Consider the following 9,660-nt stretch of genomic DNA (forward strand, 5'->3'; position numbering starts at 1 on the left):
GCGCTTAGTCACACTCCCTGACCTCCCGGCGTAGTGCCAAGTACTACTTCCGGGTCAGACCCCGGCCAGCGACGTGGCGTGTTTTAGCCAATCATAGTACAGGAATCAGTCCTCGTGACTCCAACACCGAATCAGAATCCTCGGTACATTCACGGAGTGCTGTTGCGGCTTTAATTGCCAAGGGATCTACCACACACTTTCATTGGTCAGATTTAGTCACCTGGTACACAGCGGTGTCGTGATTGGTTGACTTGTTGATCTGATCTTTGACCCGTACTTCCGCCGGTGAGCCCACTCCACTGGAAACTTCAGATCGCGACCAGGTAAGACTTTTCGCCTTGTCTCCCTCTTCCCTTCATCGACTTTTTGTCGTCGCAATGACGTTCTGGTGTAGAGTAGAGCTAGAGTTTGCCGCCCGCGCCGTTATTTAGCGCGATCTCGGCCGTGAGTCCGGCGGGCGGCCGGGGAACCCCTGCCGCAGGCCCACAGCAGTCGCCACGTTGCATGTTTTGCGGGTTTGACAGCTGAGCGAACCTCTAATCTAGACTAATTAGCGAGCCCGTTAAAGTACCGTTATACGGCCTGGCGAGGCCACTGCGCCGAACCAAGCATGTTCTCCTCACATAGCAGTCCTTTCAGCAGAGTTCGGGTTGATCTTAGCGTAAATCCGTTTACGGTTTCATGTTTCTGGCTCTGTAGTAGGACAACATACAGCCGCGTACCCGACACTTCCGTCCTGCGTCTTCCTTACCCTGGAAGGACGTTAATACTTATCATGCCAGAATATAAGAAATAAAACAGGAAAATCTCTGTACCATTTCTTCAGGTTTACCTATTTTGATTGAAGTTTATAAAAGCCGAGCTTTAAGATGCGAGAAGCGTCTCTAAGGCGGAAGTGCGTCTTGCGGAATGCTTACGTGTACAAGCGAGCCACTACGCTGCGCCTACAGTGCCCGGGCCCTCTGCTCAGGGTTTTCAATCTGTTTACTATGCAAAAGCTTCTCAAAGTACTGAATGTAAATCGGAATGTTGTTTTTCTCGGCTTTACTACTGTTTATTTATGCGCGGCGTCAAGAGGCTACTGGTCGCTAAGTAAATTAGTCTAGCAGTAGTGAGTTATGCCTGGCGAGTATATTCAGTTGGGGGGGGGGGGGTATTGTTGTCCATTGTTTGGTTGATATTTGACGATGACCACATCCACATGCCTGCATCTCTGGGCTATCATCCCCCCTTGGCGGTAACAGAGAAGATAAGATTATTTACTTACAAGTAAAGTATGATAAACAAAGGAAAACAAATCTGTGCCTCTAAGTCTAAACAAGGAGGTTTAAAAGAGACCTTGCTCTAAACAAAGAAACAAACAATCAGAGATGGAAAATTTCTTTTAAAAAAAATAAGTAAGAAAAAAACAAACAAGATTTTGTACAATAGAATGAAAATCTTTTAAGTTGACTGCTTTAGACAAGTGGGAAAACACTTCTTCATCGCCATTTCGCAGCCTCTGATTGGCCAAGAGCAGGCCAATCCCTTGACATCAACTCTCATCTGTCATCATAACATTTGAAATTTTTAAAGTAGCTAACCAGGGTAGTGTTTGCATCACTGTTTTGATCACAAGGTTAGACTGACTGGTCTCCAAGCAGAGTTTCACTGCTCTTCAACCAGTTTCATTGGTATCAAACCAGAGTTTCATTGGTCTCCAACCTGAGTCTCATCTAGCTACGCTTCTACTCTCATGTTGGCGATTTTTAAAACACGATGTTTGTGTCCTACAGGCGAGATTCTCTCCAGTTTGACCTTGATCTCCGACCTGCGACCCGCCATGCAGAACCTGCTCCTCCTGTTGGTGGTTCTGACCACGCTGACCTTCGCCATCCCCAAACCCACGGACGGGAAGAAGGATCGCGTGGTGGACAAGCCGCTTAGCGAGCAGGAGCACTTCGGCGACAACCACAACTCGGACTACGACCACGAGGCCTTCCTGGGGGAGGATGCACACACGTTCGACCAGCTGGACCCGGAGGAGAGCAAGAAGAGACTGGGGTAGGCTCCTTAAGACACAGTAGTACACTGTTACACACAAGGGAACACTTTTTACTCACAGCAGTATGTACTTTAAGACACACCGGTACACGGAACGTCTAAATCTTAGGTTAGGTGCACTGGAGAGCAAGAAGAGGCTAGGATTGTTCAGTCAAACATGATCCTGCACTTCTTGATAAGTGTGTTTAGTTCTTTAGTGTGAAGGGATTTAATACCTGTGCCTCCCAGTGCATGGTACCCCTGAATGTAAAAGTTACAGCAAAAAGACTTATAGACTTTACAGACTTTACCAAATTTAGCCTTTTCTGTATCTGTATGATATCTATATTGCCGGTACAACCGCCATTAGGCGTAACACACCGGCTTAAGATACTTTGAAACGCGGACTCTGCTGTCTGGGGCTTTTGTGACACTCCAGTCTAGGGGCTGGCCGATGTTACTTTGTTAGCGGCCACTATTAGCGTGATTTAATCAGGCTAGACCAAATTATAGACAGGAAAGAAAAGTAGGAACCACACCTCTGTTAGGAGACCAGACAAGGAAGTGTCTGATCAGGAAGTGTTCATCTGGTGACACAAACAGGAAGACAATGGAGGAAACCGCCTTCAGCAAAACAATGGGCACACCCAATAGCATTGTCTCAGACTATACTATAGTATATAGCCTTCCCAAGCTTCAAAATACCTTTTTCTGTCACCTGCAGCCAATCAAGTTGCCAAGATTGTTTTGTTTTTTCCTCATAGTTAGTTAGAAAACTTAATGCAGCCTTCTTGATCTGATGATACCAGATTTTTTCATAAACAGATTACAAGACACACTGCACACTTTAAGATATAGCAGCACACCTTTAAGACACACCGGTATTCTTAATCTTTTTAGTGAATCCAGAAGGGGTGTAAATTTTTGTAAAAATGATAGTTTAGGAAGTAAGAAATGCATACTACTTCACAGTATATGATACAGTACCCACTCATTTTTGTGTGATTTTATATCTTATCAATGATTGGCCCTCTTTGTGTGCTTATTGCCCCTCATTTATGTCAAAAATATTCACGCTGAAGGAAGTGTCTATACCTAAAGGGAATACATGGGCATTTTACAAAACACACGATGCCCAATTCACCTCTAATGGAATTCTGAAAAGTCGGCTGGTTACGAATTTGTTTATACTTACTTCATTGGAAAATAACATCCCCTTCTGCAGTATAGGACTCCTTTAAGACCCGTTGATGTTTTGTTCCTGCAGGGACATGGTGGACAAGATCGACAAGGATGGGGACGGGTTTGTGACTCAGCAGGAGCTTAAGGAGTGGATACAGTACATTTTAAGACACACCATTTTTGTCTTATTAAGACCTGTTGATGTTTTGTTCCTGTAGGGACATGGTGGACAAGATCGACAAGGATGGAGACGGGTTCGTGACCCAGCAGGAGTTAAAGGAGTGGATCCAGTACACGCAGAAGAAGTACATCCTGGAGGATGTGGAGAGGCAGTGGTCCAGCCACGACCTCAACAGGGACGACAAGATCCACTGGGACGAGTACAAGAACACCACCTACGGCTTCATGTCACGTAAGGAGGGCTCTCATTGGTCCGTTTGAATACTGTCTGCATGCTGATTGGCTTAACACCACCTATGGCTTATTGTCACCTAAAAAGGGCTCTCATTGGTCTGTTTGAATATTGTCTGCATACTGATTGGCATAACACCACCTACGGCTTCATGTCACGTAAGGAGGGCTCTCATTGGTCCTTTTGAATATTGCCTGCATGCTGATTGGCATAACACCACCTATGGCTTCATGTCGCGTAAGGAGGGCTGTCATATTGATCAGTTTAAACATTGTCTGCTTGCTGATTGGTTTAACATCATCTACAACTTCTGTTATCATGTAAGGAGGGCTTTCATTGGTCTGTTCTGGAAGATGATGAAGATAATGAGGATGGTGATAAGTTGGTTCAAACCCTACTGTGTTCTGATTGGTTTCAGCAGAAGAAGAACTGGAAGATGATGGGTTGGTTGGTTCAAACCCTGTGTTGTGATTGCATTCAGCAGAAGAGGAGCTGGAGGATGATATGGATGATGATTGGTTGGTTCAAACCCTAACTGTGTTCTGATTGGTTTCAGCAGAAGAGGAGCTGGAGGATTATGATTGGTTGGTTCAAACCCTAACTGTGTTGTGATTGGTTTCAGCAGAAGAGGAGCTGGAGGATGATGATTGGTTGGTTTAAACCCTAACTGTGTTGTGATTGGTTTCAGCAGAAGAGGAGCTGGAGGATGATGATTGGTTGGTTTAAACCCTAACTGTGTTGTGATTGGTTTCAGCAGAAGAGGAGCTGGAGGATGATGATTGGTTGGTTTAAACCCTAACTGTGTTCTGATTGGTTTCAGCAGAAGAGGAGCTGGAGGATGATGAGGATGACGGCTACAACATCAAGGACATGGTGAAGAGGGACCTGCGGCGCTGGGAGACAGCCGACAGCGACGACGACAAGCACCTGACGAAGGAGGAGTTCCAGTCCTTCCTCCATCCTGAAGACGTGGACCACATGAAGGACATCGTTGTACAGGTGCGGCATTTCACTTTCATAGTCCTGGGTCAGACATTTGATAAACAATACCCATAGCTGCAATAATCATCGTACCTGTACACTCCCCAATCAATGTCACCAAACTCTGCCTAGCTATTGAAAAGTCAAAAGTTGGCAATGGGAAATTCCTTATGATTTCTTGAATCATGTCATCAACCACTGGTGGTGTTATACTTAAATTTTTTTGTACTTGTAATGTTTTTCTTTCTCAAATTTTGTGTTTTTTGTGTTGTTGTGCAGGAAACCCTGGAGGACATAGATAAAGATGGTGACGGGTCCATCTCCCTGGAGGAGTACGTCGGTAAGCTTCCCTCGTACATAAACCAATGTTTCTTCACCTGTCAAAGTGGGCAATGTGGCAGATGGTCCACTGAAACGTCGGCAGGTGAAGAAACATTGAACTTTGGCAACCCATGATTTACCAACTGATGTAGCTACATGCATTCAAGGAATTTCATTCTTTCTTTCTTATTTTTTTTCTCCTGTGAAAAACACAAAGCAGACAATACTCTCAACAACATCCACAATATAATTGTTGGAACAGAAGGCACAGCAAAAGTTACCATCTGTTAACAAATATAAACAAAAACTGACCAGTTCATGAATTTCTGTTTGGACATTGAGTGCCATAAGAGAAGCTTGTATCTGTACATTCCCCATGTACTGTTCCTGGCAGCTTGGGTCGACCCTACTGGTGCTCTTATCCACAAGTGTCGTGGGTTCTTTGGCATCCTTTCCTTGTTACTGTACAGTATATAGGAGAAACATGGCCACCTTTCCATACCAGTGCATAGGAACTGAAGCTAGTTGATCAAGTGTCATTGCCACATTTGGATGAGTTGATCACATGACATCTTTACTGACCTCCTGTTTTGTGATTGGTGGATGATCAGGTGACATGTGGACGGGCGATGACAAGGAGGAGCCTGATTGGGTGAAGTCTGAGCGCGAGCAGTTCGGGACCTTCCGCGACAAGAACGGGGACGGCAAAATGGACAAGGACGAAGTGAAAGACTGGATCATTCCTCCCGATTACGACCACGCAGATGCCGAGTCCAAACACCTCATCTTTGAGTCTGATACAGACAAGGTGCGTAGAGAGATCTTTCCTCCTGTTAATGTGCTGGAAGTTGATTTGATCCTATATTTACAGAACAGCATTGTACAAGACACAAGTGCAGAAAACAATTCGAAGAGTTTGCTGTTAGACTTTTGTTTAGTTTATGAAATGTTTGTTACCACTGGCAGTACATATTTTCTATGCATTTTCTTGTGGTTCTGTGATGTCTTCTTGTGTGTATTGCTTCAATCCCTAAGTTTAGACACTTATTTCTCTTTGATATCTTAGCAGGTAGCTAACAATCAGACAGAAACAATAAAACATTTTCCACATAGTTTTTACACTTGTTTGTCTCAGGACCAGAAGCTGACGAAACAGGAGATTGTGGATAAGTACGACTTGTTTGTGGGGAGCCAGGCCACTGACTTCGGGGAGGCGCTCGTTAGACACGATGAGTTTTAATTAGAAAGTCTTGACTTATGGCCACATCAGGTGCCACAAGTATAATGTATTTTAGGCCCATTTCAGATGGTTGATGTGTTTATATAGAAATATTGGCCCAGACAATACAAAAGCGAATGTATAGAGGGTTGAACTGAAAGATGAATGCACACCCCTCCCTTGAGTTTTAATGGAATGGCCCAAGGTGGACTATTCCATTGTACATGGTGCTTGAGGGGTGCGCTGTATGCTCACATTTGCTTGCATTAGACACAATTAAGTAATTTAGGAGGACTTTTAGAAGCAAGCCAACAGGATGTACATGTACACTTATGCTGCACTTTTCCTCGCAAAAAAAACAAAATAGAAAAAAAATAATGAGCTCTTTTTCTTTTTTTTTGCCATCTCACCAGCAAATATTGCAGTATGTAACCACTTTGTGTGGCTCTTTTTTATCATTGTATTTTTCATACCAATTACGTTTGTTAAATGTACATATCATTAGTCCTATTTGATACCTTTGTGACACCCCTACTTTGAAATGGACTGTCACATTGTCACAGATACTGTAGTGGGCTTGGGGACTTTCCCACTGTAAAACAGGGGTGAACAGTGCCAAGAAAACATGGTGTTGTAACAGGGTTACTATTGTTGCAGATACTTACATAAGCAAGTTGGACAAAAAGTTAAAAGGCAAACAAATTGCACTGAAAACGGCAATTAAGCTTTGTTAATAAATTTTCCATGTCTTTTTTAACCTCATTTTTTTATATATGGTTTTCTGTTTCGCCAGTAACTATTTCTCCAGTTTTATGTCCATTGTAATGTACACCCCTTTCTAAATTCTCAAGTGACATGGTCTGCCCTAGGTGAACCAAACCATGTTCAATGGTGCTCGTGGGGTGCAATGTATGCATACCCTAAACATTTGCAAGTTGAACTGTTTTGAAGTTGTTGATATGTACTAATGTCTGCAGTGATTCCATTATACTTAGCAATGAGTACATTTTCCTTGCTTTTGTTTAACTTGAAATTCTATTGAGGATTTAACCTGTAGTGCACAGACTTGACCAACAAGTTAATTTAGAATTACCAACCAAAGTTGTCATGTGATCACAACATGCCAATCAGGTACATTGTATAAGGAAAGGTGGATTCAAATCCAATTGACGAGTCAGAATTGTGGTCATGTGGATTCAAGTTCACAGTTCACCAATCAGCACTTGAGAAAACATGTGTCAGGAGCCATAGAAATGATTGTATATCACTACCTTGCACCAACAATGGTTTGGTCCATTCACAGTGCATAACCTAGGATTTTAGACTGTCACACTTTGAAGGGGGGACTACATAAGTTCCAGGATGTAGAAGCCATATACTGTCTGTAACACATGATTCAGGCACTACGAAAACCATCACTTGGTTGTTGGACTGCTTTTCAAAAGAATCATCCAATGAATTTGTATTATTATATTTTTTGGTAATCAGAAAGTACGTAAAATACCTCCTCTCAGGGCTTTTTCAAACTTTTTTTCTCATGATCTCGGAGGTTACTTTTAACCTCAAGAGTCCAAGACCCAAGATGACCAGTTGTAGACTCATCAGTGTACAGCATTACTTTCTTAAGAAGTTAACTGCTTCCTTACTAAGGGCACGGCAAATTCAGTTTGTCGCTCCACATCATCACCTGCGCCGAATCACAGTTTTCACGGTGTTGATATCTTCCTCGTTAAACCTTTATTTGGGATGTCGGCATGTACTGGAACCTTCTCCCTGCTGCATTACCCCATAACCAACACAAATCTGGTACCAAATGGCTAACCTTAGCAGGCTAATGGTTAAACAAGTCTCCCTCCTGCATGGCTGACTGACTGACACCCCACTTTGCAATGACATGTGTAAAAAGAACATTAGGCACATGATTTCTCCAGTGCCCCATATTTTGATTTTTTAATAAAATCTTTGGATTCCAATTCGGAATGGGATGTTACAGTCGTATGGAGACAAACAGAAATTATTCTGTGCATTGTTGATTCTAACATGCATGCCTGGAATGTCATTCAAAACTGAAACATCAACATACAACATACAACACTGCTTGTGTATGTAGTACGCGAAGAAAATCTTGCCTCAAAATTGGAGCAGAAAACCCTGTGACAGGATAAAACTATGCAGAGTTTACGGGAGGAAAGAGAGGACTTGTGACTCTTTCCTTCACTCGGGAAATGATGAGCTGAACTTGTTCTGCCCTGAATATGAAGAGAAGTGACTGTAGTGAGCCAAATGTATGTAGACACAAGCAATATAGATGTACTATATCGTATTTTGCCAAGTGTTTATAATATAGTTTTTACTGGACCATAGAGTTACTTTATCCAATGATATTTGCCTCACAAGTTTGACTGTTCATTTACTGTTGATTTTTCAACTTCAAACAATTTGTTTTCAGATGATGATGATGATGATTTTACATCGTGTCTTGAGCCTTAGAGGTTTTCCTCTGGTGCAGTACCTCTTGGGTTCCCAAGGAGGCGCTGACAAGTACTGGCACTTTTAAACCAAGATTTCCCAGCTTCGGTGCATTACGAGTTAAGGTAAATCATGAACCAAAGAAAGAAAGGAACCAGTAAGTGAGCACTTGAACTTTTGTGGCTTTAAGAAACAATACCAGAAGTATGGTAATTTTGGTATGTAACGTTATACCTTTTTTAAGCATGATGTTTGAACCAACCCACCAATCTGCAGCTGATTTTGTACCGAAGTAATTTTGTTGTTTTTAGTGTTGACAATAAAACATTACTTCCAAACAGCAACATTTCCATTTATGATTTATGTATGAATGTGTGTGTATGTGTGAATGGGTGTCTTATATTATGGTTGCAGCCTCACAGTTGAGCTCCTGGTTCCAATAAGTTGGTTACAGGGAGACCTCGGTTCTAATCCAGGGACAGGAAATCTTGGTTGGGGCTGCACCCTTCTTTTGGAAGGGACGTTAAATGGTGGTCCCGTGATCGAGGAGGTGCCTCAAGACATAACTAAAAAACAAACAGCCTGATTATAATGAAAGCTCATTTGTGTTGGTAGTAATCATAATACAATGCTAAACTTAATTCTAACACTAAGGTATTCACGGATCGAATTTTCGACGACCACTGTCGCCTTCTTCAGGATCAATAATGACCAATCACTGCCGAACGTAAACTCGCGAGCGTTACAGACACGTGACTGTCTTGACACGTGTCATTACGGATACGTGACGTCAGCAATTGGTCAAACGTGCCAGGAAGTTTATAACGCCCACTGTCTCTGTTGAGTGATGGCTGGAGTGCCTTGATGTATATGGCCTCCTTTATATCTCTCATAAAGTAGTCCTGCTCAGTGTCCAGTATTCTGACTTTGTCCAGTGAAACGGTATGGCCCGGATATTCAATGTGGATGTGTTGAGAGACTTCAGACGAATGCGAGCTGGGGCGTTTGTGTTCAAGGAATCTAGTTCTCAAACAGCCTGATTACTCAGACGGGT

The 9,660-nt window shown here is 42.8% G+C and overlaps 1 protein-coding gene across 1 annotated transcript; it reads left to right on the forward strand.

Annotated features, from left to right (window-relative positions):
- The first annotated feature begins 192 nt into the window (after nt 1-192).
- Nucleotides 193-8,950, forward strand: LOC136429613 (calumenin-like). Its single transcript, XM_066419499.1, has 7 exons — nt 193-323; nt 1,776-2,043; nt 3,423-3,616; nt 4,440-4,615; nt 4,877-4,937; nt 5,530-5,726; nt 6,054-8,950. The coding sequence occupies exons 2-7, from the start codon at nt 1,823-1,825 to the stop codon at nt 6,156-6,158; spliced, it is 954 nt and encodes a 317-aa protein (XP_066275596.1). The 5' UTR covers nt 193-323; nt 1,776-1,822; the 3' UTR covers nt 6,159-8,950.
- The last annotated feature ends 710 nt before the right edge of the window (nt 8,951-9,660 follow it).

This window comes from Branchiostoma lanceolatum, chromosome 3 (genome assembly GCF_035083965.1).
Source record: "Branchiostoma lanceolatum isolate klBraLanc5 chromosome 3, klBraLanc5.hap2, whole genome shotgun sequence".
Taxonomy (NCBI): domain Eukaryota; kingdom Metazoa; phylum Chordata; class Leptocardii; order Amphioxiformes; family Branchiostomatidae; genus Branchiostoma; species Branchiostoma lanceolatum.

Bases quoted from the DNA above. Each gene is read 5' to 3' on its own strand.
- LOC136429613 (XM_066419499.1), top strand. From the start codon at position 1,823: ATGCAGAACCTGCTCCTCCTGTTGGTGGTTCTGACCACGCTGACCTTC. The intron at 3,617-4,439 runs GTAAGGAGGGCT...TGGTTTCAGCAG, and splicing joins CACCTACGGCTTCATGTCAC to AAGAGGAGCTGGAGGATGAT. The intron at 4,938-5,529 runs GTAAGCTTCCCT...GTGGATGATCAG, and splicing joins CTCCCTGGAGGAGTACGTCG to GTGACATGTGGACGGGCGAT.